This window comes from Rhea pennata, chromosome 3 (genome assembly GCF_028389875.1).
Source record: "Rhea pennata isolate bPtePen1 chromosome 3, bPtePen1.pri, whole genome shotgun sequence".
Lineage (NCBI taxonomy): Eukaryota > Metazoa > Chordata > Aves > Rheiformes > Rheidae > Rhea > Rhea pennata.
Window position 1 is genome coordinate 39,933,619 of NC_084665.1, and position 17,794 is coordinate 39,951,412.

The 17,794-nt window shown below is 38.6% G+C and overlaps 1 protein-coding gene across 2 annotated transcripts; it reads left to right on the top strand.

The window, feature by feature from the left end:
• Positions 1-1,727: 1,727 nt before the first annotated feature.
• Positions 1,728-17,291, top strand: QPCT (glutaminyl-peptide cyclotransferase). 2 transcript variants are annotated; one of them, XM_062572095.1, is made up of 7 exons: positions 1,730-2,151; positions 6,500-6,646; positions 8,893-9,174; positions 11,756-11,932; positions 12,803-12,902; positions 13,402-13,518; positions 15,605-17,291. In XM_062572095.1, the coding sequence occupies exons 1-7, from the start codon at positions 2,020-2,022 to the stop codon at positions 15,748-15,750; spliced, it is 1,101 nt and encodes a 366-aa protein (XP_062428079.1). In that variant the 5' UTR covers positions 1,730-2,019; the 3' UTR covers positions 15,751-17,291. The 2 variants fall into 2 exon arrangements, with proteins under 2 accessions (XP_062428080.1, XP_062428079.1); XM_062572096.1 differs by lacking the exon at positions 11,756-11,932 and having other exon boundaries at positions 1,728-2,151.
• The last annotated feature ends 503 nt before the right edge of the window (positions 17,292-17,794 follow it).

Here is a 17,794-nt window from a genome sequence, read left to right on the forward strand (position 1 = left end):
GCTCAAATACTATGAAGGACCTGTAACCTTTAGCGGGGCCTTTATCTGTCAATGGGTCTGCAGTCCCTACAGGAAAACTGTATGATCTAGTCCTGAATCAAGCTTCCATTTTTGGCAAATACTGTCCTCTTTTGTGCTAAATTGTGTGAGAACCCTGTGCATCAGCCGGAAACTTTGTCCAATGTCTGGATTATACAGTCAACCACAAGAAATCTGATTGAAGGGCAACAGACTTTTATTCTGTTGTATAGTCCTCTTAGAATCACGTCATTTTGGAAGGTGGATTTAAATTAATTTCCCATGACTTGATCTCTGCTGCCAGGCCATGACTTTTACCTAAGTCTTTGTTGATATCATTTGTAAACCACACTGATCTTTTTGGCAATCAAATGATTGTCCATTTCTCCCTATTTACCAGTGACTAGGTCTTGCATTTGGAATAACTTCCTACCAAAGCCAACATGTACACTTGTGTGAAGAGCTGACTTTATTTAAAATTAACTTTTTATTTCCCAAATATGAAACATCTGGATACTGCCACATTATTAGTATCATCTACAAGGATCCTGAATCTGCAGTAAAACTACCACCCCCAGAGAATTATGCTGGGCAGCAGATCTACTAGCTTTTCTCAGAAATCTGTAGAATCTGGGTTAAGAATCTGCAAATCAGCAATTTTCTTCATTCCTCTAATATTAGTATCACACACTGAATACTTGCAAAGTTGTAGTTTCTGAGATGGGACTTTTCAGTATGAGGCTGAAGAGCAACAGGATGATTACTTCTGCTCCCTCCTTTTTATTTTTGTTAATTTTGTCCTCTTTTATCTTTCACTTTGTTTTATATTAGGTAGTATTAAGTATGAACAGTAAGAATAATGTGAAAACTAGAGGCTTTAAACTGAGTATCAGTGATGCAAAACAGTCAATGTCAGATGTCCTAACAACAGGGCAGAACGTGGATGTTGGTACTGAACGTCCTGAAGAGGAGCTTGTGTGCTTGGAAACTTACCTGTTTGTTTTAATCACATTAATTGGTTTATTGTAAAATATGACCTCACCACAAATCTTGCTTCATCTGTAGTTATTAATGTAATTACAGAATTTAGAAAGCCTAACTTGCTCTAGGTGACCCTGCTGAGCAGGGAGGTCGGACTAGGTGATCTCCAGAGGTCCCTTCCAACCTTACTGGTTCTATGATTCTATGATTCTAAAGACAGAATTTGGACTTTTCAGTGAAATTATTGAGTATTGTCATTTTAGGTTTAAAAAGATTGTAAAAGAGCATTTAAAATATAAATTAAAACTCTTTGCAATTATATAAATCTTTGCATTTCAAGATGCTTCACAAATACTCTTTTCAAACTGATCATCATCATGAATGATGGTGGGGCACATTCTCAGCAGGAACCTGAAGTTGGTCTACAGAGGACTCATTCAAATGCCTGGAGCTATGCATCTATTTTCAATTTTTTTGAGATCAAGTAGAGCCACAGAGCCTCGATTCATCTGAAAGCTATCTGTAAAAATACAGAACGTGCAGTCTTGAAAATGACAAGCTACAGCTCTTCTCACAGTGAAAAAATCACAAACTCCTTTGAGTCTCCTTTCACAAGACTGTAATCCCTGGAGGAAGAGAGGAAAAGAGGGAGGAGAGAAGTGGGGAAAAGAGAGAGGCCATGGTGCAGTGACTGCTGCCTGAGGGCTTGGAGATTAGTCACATGCAGCTCTCCTGTTATTGCTGACGTGGTGCTGGGGACAAGGCTCATTTCACCGGGGGAATGGGCTGGGAAAGGCTCGTGTAGCCAGCATGGCTCTCACTGAATGAACACTGAGAGCTAGGCACCTCTCGCTGCAGAAGCCCTCCTCCCTCCCTCCAGCACTGCCCCCTTTCCTTCTCCTTCAGCACGGAGGACCTGGCTCTCCCCGCTCCCTCCCAGACCTCAGCAGAGGCGAAGGGGAGGGTGGCCTGCAGGCCAAGCGGCTCTGGCTTGAAGGCACGAAGAGCTGCAGGAGAGGGATGGCAGGGGCAAGAGGAGGTGAGGGGGCAGCTGCAGCTCCCGCCTGGATCGGGGCACTCTGCTTGTCTGCAGTCTCCTTGCTTCACCTGGTGAGCGGGAGGGAAACCGAGACAGACTGGACCCTGGAGAAGGTGGGTTGTATTTGTATTTCTCAGCCTGTTCCTTCCTCTCGACCTCACTTAGCTAGGCTGCCATTTACGGCACATTTACAGGAGAGAGAGAGCAGCAGCTGCTGCTAAATAACACACACAGAGAGAGAGAGAGAGAGAGAGAGAGAGAGAGAGAGAGAGAGAGAGAGAGAGAGAGAGAGAGTGACCTGCCAGCCTCTCTGGCCATCAGTCAGGAAACCTCAGGCATCTTCATGTGACCCTTCTCTGTCTTTCCTGAGCATGGATATAAATCTCTTCTTTGTTTCATCTCTGTAGTCCATCGTCAGGGTTCACGCTGTAACATGGGAGCAGCTGACCTGGTAACAGCACAGTGCTTGTAGGCGGCTGGGCTAAGTAAGCACTTTCTGCCGCTGGCAGTATGAAGCTGAGACTGCATCTAATTCCGTTATTTTAGGCAGTGCAGCTGCTCTGCAAAGTACAGACAGGTAAAAGATAACATGGCTTCCCCTCTCATTCTGATTTAATGGCTAGGGATAACAGCCTTCACACATTTGTCACAGTAATGATATGATTCATACCAACGGGGAATTGACAGCACAATAAATGTCAGAGAAAGCTATTGAATTTAAGGGGAAACTTGACAGGAGGGATCAAAACTAAAAGTATGCTCTATATAATTTTATAAATAATATATTCTAATTTTCAACATAACTATAGTGATTAAGAGAAGGGCAGTATTTTAGTCTGAGAAAACAAATGGTTATTCCAGAAGTGATTCATGTTCAGCTGAGAAAAACAAGTAGGGATTGTACTGGTAGCTCCTACATAATTATTTTAAAAGGACATAATATTATAATGTCTTGTAGAAATATACTGTATTCTTTTTAAATTAAAATGTTGCGCAAACTAGTGAAAAAAGCACACTCAGAATAACTAGTTTATATATATATATTAGTTATAATAACTAACAATTATTTAGTGAAATAATAATAAGCAAATACAATCCCCATTTCTCAGTATAGCAAATAACTCTTAATGGCTGATTATGAAACATTAACAATTTCTTCATGAGGAACAGGATCAACTACAAGTTTCACTTAATTAAAGGCTTCAGCCATTTCCAAATGGAAAATACACTTTTAAAACCCATTCTCAGGTGTTTGTAGAAGAGCTGAACTCAAAGTTCACCCAGAACTGACTGAACTCTGTTAATCCAATGCAGTATTTTCTTCAACAACAAATCAGGGTCTAGGGCAAACTGGCAAAATGAAGCTTTCCTCATATGTTTTTACTCACTTCCCCTTAGTTATTCCCTTTCTCCTTGATTTTATTTACTGCTCATGTGAAGACTTTTTTTTTGTAATAATTCAATAGAAACCTTGTCATTCCGTTTTACTCATTTTATCTTACTATATGTATGACATAGCTAAGAATAAATAAGGCTAAAATCTGTAGTCAGTACTCAGTGTAGAAGCGTGTAGCACCAGTGCTCCTTTCCCCCCCCCTTAAACCACACAAACACACATTTTACCTCATGCCATTCTAACTAGTCAGTCAACTTGCTAATGATTGCAGTAAGATGATCTAACCGCAGAACCAGAGCATCTGAACTCCTCTGCCCTTACGAATGCTAACCAAGAGCCACTTCCTCTTTCTCATCAAATTTTTGTCCCTTGTCAAATTTTACTCCTTCTCCCTAAAAGCAAGCAAGAGTCAAAAGCTGAAAGAGGAATCCTCTCCTTACAGCCTACGGATAGGTCCATCTTTCTTCTTGTGCCACTCACTGAGGAGGAGGAATCAGGACTAAAACTTAAAAGTTCTCCGTTGGCATCAAGCTCATATACATTGAAATCAGCAAGTTCTGGGTGGGCTACTTGGAGAGGTTTAGGTCCTGCAGTTGCAGACAGCTTAGTTGTACAGTACAGCAGTTTAGGTGGCTTAGCATTTAACAGCAGCCCTGCCGTGAATACATTGCTCTGCCTTCTTACTATGGCTTCATCTCCCACGCAGTAGCTGAGCGCATGGACAAAGCATATGGAGAAAATATGGATTGACCAACGCTGCAAAAAATGAGTCACTCACAGCTGTCGTTCTGCTGCTCTTTTATATTTCATGACCACCTTCGTAAATCTATGAGCTGAATTTGAATATATTTCCATTATTAAAAATGGAAATTTCTTCCTCTCTTCTGAAATGTTTTCATACATTTGTACTTTAATAATAATGTTTCTTTGCAAAGCAGTGACCACAATTACTAGGTATGCTCTACAGTTATAAGCTAGACATTAGTCAACATTTCAATTGAGCCTTTCTCTTGTTCAGATAAAGGTGTATTTTCTGAATTAAATTGTCCTCCCACACTATTTGTGAAGTGTGCAGTTTTGATTTTACCTTTTCTCTTACCAGCTGTTCCTCCTAAGTAAAAGTGTTCCCTGCCCACATTTTCTCATGCCCGTGCATTTTCTACACTGATATAAATTTCATTGTATCAAACTTTTAGTCTTTCAAAAGTTGAAACATTTTAGGCTGCTTCTATGATACAATTTGCAAACTTTAATATAGTTCAACTTTACAACATATCGGATGAAATGTGATTTTTCTTTAATAAATTTCTAAATTTGTTAGCATTAAAAATGGTAACTGTATCTCCTGAAATTTGGTGTGATTATAGATTTAAACCTAAAAGCTATAATATAATTGATATTGTAGGATACATTATTTTTCTGTCTCTCTCCTGCTCCTTATTTTCACTAGTAAACTGAGGTGGAGTTAGAGGAAAGATCTTCACATAGATAACAGCTAGAAAAAAGAAAATGAAGTGTAGAATTTAATGGTTCGTTTTTACAGTGGAGTCTAGAAAGTATCTGTGCTTGGGCTGCTCCATTCAGCACACACACAAATAAAGTAGAAAGAGGAGAAATAGTGAAGCAAAAAGAACTTTTTTGAAATATATATATATATATATATATATATAAACCTGTTCATGGTGGTTAAGATGAAAGCTGATTACATGGAACTGCAGAAGATCTTAAGGTCAGTACACTCACCGGCCAGGTAATAAATGAGTTTCAGTAGTTGTTTCAGACATATGTGAAATAAAGCACGTGACTGAGTGGGAAAGAAAGAGGATTTTTTTTGTTGTTGTTAATCTACACAGTGATGGAGTTATAGTAAATACATCTATGAAAACATCAGCTTAATGCAACAGCAGCCAAAAGCAAGTCAAACATTAAGAACTTGTAGGAAAGGAAAGGAAAATGAAATAGAGGATACCATTATGCTATGCTATAAGGCTATGGTAAACTTGTAAGTTCAGTTTCCCTTGCTCCCTTCATCACAAAAAAGGATATAGCACTTGCAGACAGGGTACACTGGCACAGCCAGTCTGACTGATTATAGGACTAGGGGAAACCTCCTGAGAGAAACAGGGAATGGCTATATAACCTATCCTGTGACACAAATCTATAAAAGCAGGAGCAGCTACAGAAGTTCATAATCAGCCTGTTGCCAGAGCTTGGGAAGGTTCAGACCAGGAGCCTGACGGGGCGACTGGATCGTCCTAGGGTATCCCACTCGGCATTCGGCTACCACGCCAGAAGGCCACGCAGCTTTCACTAGCCTGATGTATTTGCCAGTCCCATGAGGAGGTCTCAATGGTCTTGGTCATCTCAAATGGCTCTGAAGGTCTACACCCAGGCAACAGAAAAGGCCAAAGAGTATTTGGGAAGAACACTAGTGCTGGCAATACTAGCTGTTGTTACAGGAGATGAGCAGCCATCTCCGAGACTGAACCGCACATCACAAAGCTGACGTGTACCTAAGCTCGTGCCAGCTGAGCTAGGCTATGTTGTGTAGTCACACCAACGCCACCACGGTGGGCAGAGGCCACAACGATGCGACTTTGCTATTTCTGGAACAGAGCTCACGCAGTACTGCAGCTCATAATATAAGCATAGCTTACAGCTAAATATTCTTTTCATTAAAATAAAACTTCCAGTGTTTCAGCCTGAACAGAAACCTCATTTGAAAGCACACAGTGGCAGACATGACTGTAGGATGTATGTGGTGCAATATCATAAGGAAAAGAGAAAAAACGATCATAGTTTGAGTTTGCATGTCTAGGAGGAAAAGATTTCTCCCACATTTTTAATATTGGCACACTCTGCACAGAAAACACAAAAATGCAAAAACCACTGAAATTAAAAATGTCAATTACTTTTGAGAGAAAAGCTTTTAATAACTTTTGTTGTCAGTAAATCAGAACAGGACAATATACTAGTTAAAATATGTTTACAGTAATTTTGAAGAAAACTATGGTTAAAAAATCTAGTAATAGCTACAACAATCTTTCCTTTTCTTCCTTCTACAGTATTCTCATCAACCAAGAATTTTACATTCTAACGCTATTCAAGAAGTTGTAGAAAATACAGATGTTTCTCAAATGTGGGAGAATGATTTGCATCCTTTCCTGATAGAAAGATACTCAGGATCACCAGGAAATTATGCCGTACGACAGGTAAGACAACATTTCTGGAAGACACTATAACATCTATTATTTATGCTCTAGTAGTGCCTTTGTGGCCACTATTGTACGGGACAAATTCCTTTCTTTCAGTAGGATGAACTCTCTCATTGCTCTAGTCTAGACTGTACAGTGCCCACAAAATATAGCTTGCATTTTAGCCAACGTTACTTCCCAGGGCTGCATAGAAAGGTGAAAGAAAATCAGTTTTTAGGTTAATTTAAAAAAGCTCCCTCCGGGCTGGGTAACCAAGGCACAACACAACAGTTGTCCTTTCTCTCACCTGGGCAGGCTTTTGGTCACTGGTTCAAGCACCCTGGACCTCTACACAAGGGATAAGCTAAGTGACACACACACATGCATGCACACGCACACAGCATTTCTAGGCAGGTCCTGCGCTGCTGCCCTCTGGTCCAAAGGCAACGCTAGCTCCACCGGCCAGAGCACAGCAGCACACCAGCACTGGTAACGCAGCTGGATCACATCCAGCCCCGAGCTGTTAACACCTCCAGCACGCTGCGTTTGAGCCATGATGACTTACCGCACAACAGAGTTGCTGCCCTTTCGGCACCCCTGCTCTGCAGGCAGCACGGGCATCCTCAGGGCTGCGTCACGCCCTCTCTGGGTTACATTAGCCAGCCAGAAGACAAAACCAGTGGCATGGTGGAATTTACTGGAAGACTTTTGTAATGTCTCACTAGGAAGTAACCACTTTGTGCCATCATGTACCCTTTAGGTGGTGACTCAACAGCTCTAAGATAGCCCTAACTACAGTATATTTATTTGCCAGTCTCTAGTTGGTAGACTGGAAAAAATGCAGCTTTTTCATGTTCTGTGTGTGAGTGTGTGTGTGTGTGTAGACCGAGTTCTGTGGTTTCCTCAATGATACCCTGGCAGGCAGCCAAATGAAAGGGAAAAAAAGAAAAACAACAAAAAAACAGCAGAGCTTAAGATATAAACCACAAATCATGTTCAAATAAGGATCATCTTATTACAAGGTTACTACATGGTACAAAAACATACCCCCACCAAAGTGTGCGTGTGGGGGAACTCCATTGCAAAACACAGTGTGTGAAATGGTTGACATTTATTAAGATACAGAAAGAGCACGAGACTCATTTTAGGGAGAAGGCCAATTCAAGTCAAGGATAATGCTTATTGGGAACTACATCCAGGTTTATATATGCCTCTTAATCCATTCCAGAAACCCTATGCTCTGCCTACAGATAATGGTTAGGCTATACAATTCCATAAAAGCTTTCAGAAGGCGACCACAAACAAAATGGAAATTTGTTCTAGCACTAAAATTTATGGCAATATTCCCACTGACTTCACTAAGAGCAGGACAAGTCTTTAAAGCATGTTTTCTTTTTTTCCTCTTAGAGGCTTTTCCTAATGTTTATTTAAAGAGAGAGGAATCTGCCCTGAAGAAGCACTCAAGGGACCAGTAAAAATAAGTTGCTTAACAGAGATGGCCTTCTCATACAAGTGAGCCAGAACTGTGTACTAAGTATAATTGGGGTCGTCAGAGGTATTCTCGTTAGGTAGAAAGCTGCCTAAAATGAGTGACCACATATACAGATTTATTGTCCTAATTTTTATCTTAAAATGATTTACGCTTACAAGATTTCATTTTTAAAATCAGTAGTTCTCAAATGCTTCAATCTTTCTTTAATTTATAGCTTAGTAAACAACTTGTATCACTTGAAAGACAGATTTCTCAAAGAAATTAAAAAAAATGTCCAGCATATTATATTACTACTGTACGCATCTATGCATGGTAATTGTCAGAATAGCCACAGTATGTTCTCTGTAGCCATAGTTTTAACATTTAACATAAAGACACAACTGAGCTGAAAGCTTGTATTTGAAGGACTAAACATCAGAGCTGTCCTGGCCACCCCTGAAAAATCTTTGGCCAGGAAACTGAATTCAGAGATCAAGATTTTGACGTGTCATATTGATGGGTTAAAGAACCCTCGGACTCCAAAGACCATACAAACAAGAGGAGATGAAAAGCAAGTAGGCCAGTCAGAGGATAAGATAAGGTAGCAATGACATCACTTATTTTTCATGGTGGCAGTAAATTAAATCTTTTGTGACAAAATTTATCTATTAAAAATACCATAAATTTACAGAAAAACTTAAATACCAGTATTGTTAAGTAGCTACTGATAATTTGTTTGCAATACCTTTTTGAAGCAAGCAATATTCATCTGATTTTTTTTTTTTAATTGCAGCACATCAAGCACCGTCTCGAAAGATTACAGGCTGGCTGGGTAATTGAAGAAGATACATTTCAGAGATACACACCATATGGATATCAAACATTTTCAAATATTATCAGCACTCTCGACCCCTCTGCAAAACGCCACCTAGTTCTTGCTTGCCACTACGACTCAAAGTTCTTTGGCCCACAGTGGCAGGGGAGAGCATTTGTGGGAGCCACTGATTCAGCCGTGCCTTGTGCTATGATACTGGAGCTCGCACGTGCCCTGGATAACAAGTTGCAGTTACTCAAGGTAGGTTGCCTGTTTCGTTTTCATTTGTTTTTGCAAAAAAGCAATAGGCTTGAGAGCATTTCTGTGTTCTCTCTCTCAGCTATGCGTCTGATTCTGCAATCACTGTGCATATAGTAAAATTACCATTAACTTCAAGGGAATAGAATCTTTATCTAGTACTTTAGAGCACTTTATCACATTAAAATTTTTATATCAAAGACTGACTCCCTAAAAACTACTCAATAAATATATACTATATAAAAATAACAATTCTTGCGTAAATAATACATATGCTTCATAGACTCAGTAAGATATGATAGTACCTTGCTTGCATATGCAAGGCACAGAAAATTACCCCAGAAGTCCCCATCATACTCAGTAATGTCTCGAGCCACTCACAAGGATTTGTTGCTTCCTATATCTTGCATTTTCAAATATCTAAGTAGTATTCTGTTTTGGAGACATTAATAAATTGCTGTGCAGGACAGGTACATTGACAAGTCCCTCCATCCTGTAACAACTTTAACCTTTTCTTCTTTTCATCCATTTGAAAAGTTTATTTACAAAAAAAAAAAAAAAAAAATGGCTGAGTATACAGAAATAGTCCAGTAATAGTATTACACATCAGTTCACCTTACCTATGTTACAAAAATCTGTTTCAAAGAGCTGCCATTGCTGGGCATGCAATTTTTTGATCCCACAAACTCCGAAAGCTATTTTACAGATTCATGAGTGCCATCTACTGGTTCTACATTTACTCTTTACAGCAGGTAATTCACAAACACTAATAGAACTTTCACATGAAAAGTTCTCTCAATTGTTTTATCAAGTGTAGGGAATACAATTAGCTAGGATATTTAAGTTTACTTGTCTGTAGTTGTTTCCAGAAACTAATTTGGTGTCTTCTGACATAATATTTAGGAATTGGAAGACTAGGACTATGCCAATGTTTTTAATCACAAAACCAACCACTCTTGTAAATACATACGCAAGATTTCATTTAGAAGCTTAATTTTGAATAAATTTACCTGATGGTTTTCATGGGAAAAAATGTGCCATTTTAAAGACTGGAATTTTTGGCAAATAAAACTTTATTTTTATTTAAGTTAAAAGACTTACACTATTTATATTAGAAGAGAACACTTTATAAAAAGGCAATATAGTTACATTGCACAGGCTGTCATTTGTACAGACTGTTACCAAAAAGTACTTTGGGATCCATCTGCTTAATACATTAGCTATGACCTTTTCTGCTCCCCTCATAGTAGCATAATAGACTTTGTTATGTTTTCAGCCAAATCTATTTATACTTTGACGTGGAGATGTGATTTTTATCTCAATGTTTGTCCAGTTATAGAGACTTAGTTTAAAATCAAAGAGCAAAGATGTCTCTTTACGTTATTCAGAGCTGGGAATGTGTTAAGCAGTAATTATAAATACTTCTTCCTAAAATTCAAATGGCATGAATACAGTTTCTTCCAAAACGTAATGCAGAATGACTGTTATCAAAAAAAAAAAAGCTGTTTTGTGCAAAGGACAAGGGGCGACAAGGCATTGCTATTAGTGAAACTTGTATCTCACTGTGAGCATAATCAATATCACTTTGCCTACGTGAGGAATATTTTTGGAGAAGTTTCCACTATTGTTTACTTTGGTTCAGCTCCAGCTAGTTGGGAGTTGTAGTCCATACAGGACATGGCTCTTGCCAGTGACCCCACCTTTTTTAACCACGTCATGCAACTTCACTTGAAGTAAAATTAAAATATTTATGGTTCAAATATTTATGGCAGCTGTCTAGACTACAGTTCCCCAAACTGCACATATAGTGGAACCGAACTGGGTTTAGCAATGTTGGAGATTGTTAGGAAACATCCCCAACACAAATAAGGCCTCAGTTAGTAAAAAGAGGAAAAAAAGGTTCTTTCTACTCAGGCGAAAAAAAAAAAAAAAAATCACACACACAGCTCCTTTGTGACCTTAAATACAGCAATCACATATACTCTCAACATTTTTTACTGCTGTGATATTTGTGGCTGTTGAGGAGGGGCGTAACTACTCCCTGTGCTTTGGTTTTAGGGTGAAATTGCCTGGATGGTTGCAAGTGAAGGAAAAGAAAGGGTCATTCTTCTCATGACTGAATGCTTTTTGTCCCCCTCATAAGTTTCATGAGAAAGCGTGACCATAAGCTTTACACAGTCACAACTTGCTTCCACTGATGCAGAACAGCAGCAGAATTGCTCCTCTAGGGGGGCAACCAAGGACAGTAGCATTCCCATCCCCTGTTGTTGCTACGGTGTCACCCTCATTTTTGAAACAATGTTTCAGCTGTTTTTGCAGACCTGCCACAACATATTCAACTTTTAACCAGAACCAAAAATTATTCCAGGCCAGGAACATGATACTCTCATAGGTATTCAGTAATGGCTGATCACTACCGCTGTTATGCTATAGCATGTGTATGAGATTACAAAACATGAGAAGGTTTGCATAGAGTACCTTAAAAATATACGCATATTGTTGCTGCTTACATGGCTACAGGATCAATCCTTTATTTCATCATCTGTCCAAAATCAGTTATGTTACTTTTAAATTCCTCCAACAGACCAGCTCAACCTCAAGACCAGACCTTTCACTTCAGCTTATTTTTTTTGATGGTGAAGAAGCCTTTGTCCAGTGGTCACCTTCTGATTCCCTCTATGGATCTCAACACTTAGCTCAAAAAATGGTGTCTACTCCACATCCACCTGGTTCAACAACCACAAATCAGCTCCAGGGCATTGTAAGTGCCTCTCACCTCCCTAATAAGTGAGACTAAATCGTATTTCTTTAATAAGTAATTGCTCAAATTCCCGTGAAACCCTGAACCCACCAAAGTTAACAGAAGAAACAATCTTGTAGAAGTTTTAGATGTGATAAAATACAGAGTTGGCAAGAGCTTTTCAGGTGGATCTGCTTAGACCTTCTTTCTGCAAGTTTGAAAAGGAGCTATAGGAAGTCAAAACATCCAAATTTTATTAGAACATAAATTGGATACCCAACTTCCTAAAGAGAATTAATTCAAAGTGATGAGGAAAGCGCACAGAAATAAGAGCGGTCTAAGAACAAATCTCACCCAGTCCATGCTTGGTTTCAGCTAGCTCAGAGCTAAGTTTTGTGTGTTCCCTATCGGCCCTGCAAACATTCTGGTTGTCTGCTCCCCTTCTCTCTGCTGTCCTTTCATTACCCAGCTCAGGCTCCCCTCGTCACTATCTTGTGATGTATAGAACTTCTTTGCCTTTACCAGACTTGGTTGTTCTCCAGGGAAGAAGCAATTTCCTATGTTTTCTCCTCATCTCAGTTTTTCTTTTAAAAGGGTGCAACATACAAACCGCAAACAAGGAGATACTGTCCACTTCAGCTGGCTGTATTTTAGCTTGAGGAGCTGAGAAACAGCCTACTTTTTTCCCTCCTTGGAAAGACAGCAACACGCATGCACTTTGAATTATGTTCTGCTAATGAGATCTTCTCAGGCATTGCAACAGCAAAGCTAGGTCCTTGGCAAGAGCTATCAAAGACTTAGTCATGACCTACACCAGAAATGAAGGACTTCTATGCTGCTGCAGTAACGTAAAGATTTCTGTCTTAAGGTTAAAGATTCTTTCTTCTGCAGGACCTGCTTGTACTACTGGATTTAATTGGTGCACCAAACCCAGTCTTTCCCAATTATTTTCCAAACACTATCCGATGGTTTCAGAGGCTTCAAGCAATTGGTAAGGAGAAGGGTATGGACTTGTTAGGACTTTGAAAATTTAGAGTGTAGTTTCCTAAAGTAGGATTTTTCTGTAAAAATCTGATCTATAAATCAGATTTTTAGCTTTTTGTTTTACAGTTAAAACACTGAATAAGATAAATTTGGCAGTTCTTAAGCCTGTATGAATATTTTAATATTCATTAACTAATAAAATAACCCAGGAAGATTCCCAGACACTTGGGAACCACAAAATAAAAATTTAATAACTGATTGGCACCCTCACTGTGTGACTATTGGAAACTCCTTCACTTCTGTGTTTTAGTTTTCCCCTCTGTAAAATTATAGCACCAATCTTTAGGTCTTCCGTTATGCAGTACTAAAATTAAAAAGATAGTCTCCAACTCTTTTTTCTTCCTTGATGGAAACAGTATTCATATGAAAAGAAAAATAATTCAGATGTGTTAAAATGCCTCACATTGCCCAAAAGTTCTAATTGTAATTTTCATTTTGAATTATAGAGCAAAAGCTACACAGCATGAATCTGCTGAAGAATCACCTTGTTGAAAGACAGTATTTCCAGCCTTATTTACATCGAGGCTTGGTTGAAGATGACCATGTTCCATTTTTATTAAGAGGTACTGGAAGCTCTAATACTGTTTTTAAAAGGCAAGTTCAGGGAAAAAAACATTCCTTTTAGTGAAAGAGCAGGTGCATACAAACCTACTTTTCAAGTTTATTTACCCCAATTCAGTGTTTCTAAGTCCAATTTTAAGCAGGCCAAGAATCACAACTTTGAAAACTATAGCAGAGCAAAAGCAGAGGCAAATCATATCCATCATCATCTTGTGGGAGCACAATTCCAATAGTAGAGACAATGGAAATTTCTGTCAGTAGTATAGTGTCCTACACAGATGATTAACACCAATACAGTAAGGTATCACTACACTCCACACTAGACAGTTACAGTATTTCTAGAAGCAGTGAAACAGTCAAGGGTTATATCTACAAAGACTATAAAATTCTACAAAGATCTACTGTCAAATCTACAGTACAGTACAAATATAGTACAGTAGTATTAAGTGTTTAAATTTAAAGGCATTGACTCTTGCAAGAACTCACAAATTAGGTACCCATGTGCCATATAGAATAGATGGATTTCGCTGAGGAGTGGGAAAGCTGCATAAACAACACAATGTGTCTGAAATTCAACCGGCCTCCTGGAATTAGTCACATACTTGAAACTAGGACTCCTTATCTGAGTGTCTCTGTTGGCACAGATACCTGCACCATTGCCTTTTACTCTGGTTCAGTCTTTTCCTTTGGAATTCAAAGGAAGAGAAAACACTTATACTAGTGCTGCCCACCTTGTCAAGTTATAGCTCAGTGATTAAAGGACTTGGCCAACTGCAAGATGTGAATTTAACATCCTTCTCAGTTCAAAGCATACAGTAGAGCATCCTCAAAACTAAGGTGGGCCAAAGAAGAAGAGTGGATATAGCATATGCTTCTGGTTGTATTTTTCATGTACAACATGGATTACAAGGGTCATGAGCTGGGGAAGGAATAAGCAAAAGGGAGTATGACACCATGGCTCATTGAAGAAGTATCTACCTAGGAAATGAGGGAGGTATCTTCATGTCCAGCTCCAATTTCAACATTACTCTTTAAGTAATGCAAAATGCACATGCAGTTGTGGAAGCATGCACAATATCAACAAGCCTCTCCACTTCCAAGCAAGGGCTCTTCTAAATGAGCTACAGCTACTATCTCCTGCCTAATAGCAGCTCTCCAGCTCCATAAACCTCTTCGCTGTTTGCAGCAAGGCAGGTCCCCAGAGCCAACAAAGCTAACACAGCTCTCACATTCATGTCCAGGGATATCAAAAAACCTACCTTAGAGAAGCTGATAGGGGAAACACCACTACACTTGAAAACTTTTTCTAATACCATGATTAATACCTAGTTAAAAGAGGGGGTGCTCTTAGGAATATTCAGCTGAAACAAATGATAGAGGAAAACCTAGTAGAACAGGAAACAGGCTGCAAAGAAAAAATGTTCCACTGCTGCCTCCCAAAAAAGTGATCAGAAAGCAAAAGACTGATTTAACTCCTCTTTTACCTCTTTTAATAATTGCATTACATATCAGTGGCTTGATGCATGTGCATGAAGCAATACAGAGCCTTTCAAGTGGAAATCCTCTTCTCAGAGGACTATATTGTCTCTGTTTCACAGAGCAGTAATAACAGACACCCTAACTTACTTCTTATAGAGAGGATGAATAACTGCTTCAAGAAAGTGCTCAATCCTAACTCCGTTAGGAAAAGAACATGGTAATCAGTTTGAGATTTGGGGAACTGCACTGCTTTCTCTGCTCTTCTGTAGCTCCTTAGCATAACAGTAACAGTTACAATGCAAAAAATCTCAAACAAAACAACATAGAGCACGTATCACAGTAAAACTACTAGCTACAGATGTCTTAAAAAGAGAGAAAATGACTTGACAGAAGGAAATAAGAATTTTAGGAAATACACAGCGAAACTGATGGGCTGCAATCACAGGCTTCAAAAAAGAGAGAAGCTGAAAGGAAATTACAGTGACACACACTCCTCTATAAAGCAATTGTATTGAGCAGTTACCTGACTGTAGTGTCCAGCAGTAACATACTAACTTGCTTACCAAAAATCTCACTTTTTTTTCCTCCAAATTCACTTTCTCCTCATAGGGGTTCCAGTCCTACATCTGATTCCATCCCCTTTTCCTGAAGTATGGCATACTATGGAGGACACAGAAGAAAACCTTGACAAAACCACTATCGACAATCTCAGCAAAATTCTGCAAGTGTTTGTACTGGAATATCTCAATCTGTGATAAGTACACTGGCAAGAAATCATAAGCTATTTTAAATACTGTTTACCCACTTTCAAGTTGCTATTTAAGTTTCATTGGAGAGCACTAAAGCAAAGCAAAATACAGCAATAGCTGTTGCTAAACTGATTCAATTTTCTGATATAAAGATATCACTAAATAAGAATTAGTTTCAGCCTGTAAAGAATTTGATTTTTCCATGTCTTGCCTATGAACAAAGGAAAAACTGAATTTTTCCACATTGTTACCACTGCTTTATATGCCACATATCAAGATCCCAGGAGAAAATGCCTCCCAACTTCAGTGTAGCTACAGTTTTTACAAGGTGTAACCAACTTTTCTACTGGTCAGCAATAGAAATTTAGAGTATATTACCCTAAGAGGCAAAATTCACATTAAAACATACCTCTGCTTTGGGTTGAACTGAACCACCTCATCCTGAAAATAGCCGCTAGAATTTCTGACCCATAGAAAGAATTTCCAATCCTCTCTACTCTCCACCCTTATTTCTCTAAGTGGAGTACTGAGCTCCTTTCCGCAGACAATAGGCCACTATAAAACTGCCCTAAAACAGTTTTCTTTCTCTCCTTTGTTGGATACTGTTTGTTGGAAGAGGGTAGGGGGAAGTGATGCTAACAGGAAGGTATGTGGGGATTTCTACCATGTTTTGACTACACACAGGAGATATAAACAGAATAGCAGGTGCTGTGTAGGAGCACATGGCCCAGCACACATCAATTCATGTGAGAATCATTCACAATTTGACACATTCCCCCACAATAGAGACAAGAAAAACTGCTGTTTGCAATACAAATTACATCAGAAGTAATCATACTATGAATGTGATCATTTTAAAAACTAGTTTTACATAAATATGATTTTCAAGGTGCAGTGCTATCTATCAAAAATAACGTAAGCATGAGAGTAAAAAGCAAGGAGACGGTTTAAACATCTAACTGTTCGGATCAGCCACAGCCTGTATCAGAAAAAGATACTCATTACTTTAACAATCCTGTGATTGTAAATTCTCTGATGGAATTATTCAAGAAATTCAGCATGATACTGTGGCAAAAATCTAGCCTAGAGTGAAGTCAGCTTAGAAGTAGGCAGGAGAATACTCAAAAGCTGCCTATAAAATTATTGTTTCCCCCAAAGAGAAAAAGAGCATGTGATGAGAGAAAAAGAATCAGTATTTTCTGCTCGGATAGCTTCTTCCATTAGAAAGTTCTATCCTGTGCAAAAAGATTTAACAAAGAGATAACCCATAGAGTTGTAATCACGTCAAATTTGGCCTGTATTTCACTCTTTGCTAAAAGCAAACATTTCTGAACCTAAGATAAATATTTACATACGTATTTTAAAGTTGCAATAGAAGAATATACTTAGAGTAATGCAAATTTGCAAAACTGTGCTATTACGTTGCAGCCTGAAAATGAAACTCTATTTTTGTTGCTCAACACCAAACAGAAACACCACTTTTTCTCATCTTTTTGCACGTGTGATTTCTCTATGTGATTTCAACATTTTGCATGCAAATTCCAACATAAAACAATAAAAAAACTCTAAAAATTGGACAGACGTGTTTATTTTCAGATAAATATTGCTGTACATTTATGTAATTAAGTCAAAGCTATTTAAACTATTTGCTATCACATTTTCCTCTATTGCTGCCTGTAAGAATAACATTTTAAATTATTATTTTTCTGAAGTCTGATAACTCTGACCAATATAAGGCACCTTTCTCTACTGAGCCCTACTATGAGGTGAAAAAGAACAAAAAAAAAAGCTAAGAAAGGTGCAAAAATTAGAAAAATATATAAAAAGGATTAGAAAATGGCTATATACAGAAGTGTTAAACAAGTTCATGGCTGGTTGTTTTTACAGGTGAACTCTTTTTGTAGTACTTCATAATTTGCAGATCCTCTGAAAAAATGCATTAAGTATTTGCAGAGTGAACTGCAGAAGAATCTGCTAGATACTGTGGCTCTGCAAGAATTTAAAAACTACCTAAGATAGACTTCATCATGAAATGAGGGAGTCAGAGGGT

What these genes read in the sequence shown, in the direction of transcription:
- QPCT (XM_062572095.1), top strand. Translation starts at nt 2,020, where the DNA reads ATGGCAGGGGCAAGAGGAGGTGAGGGGGCAGCTGCAGCTCCCGCCTGG. An exon ending in GAAATTATGCCGTACGACAG is followed by an intron (nt 6,647 to 8,892) that starts GTAAGACAACAT and finishes TTTTAATTGCAG; the next exon opens with CACATCAAGCACCGTCTCGA. An exon ending in CAAATCAGCTCCAGGGCATT is followed by an intron (nt 11,933 to 12,802) that starts GTAAGTGCCTCT and finishes TTTCTTCTGCAG; the next exon opens with GACCTGCTTGTACTACTGGA.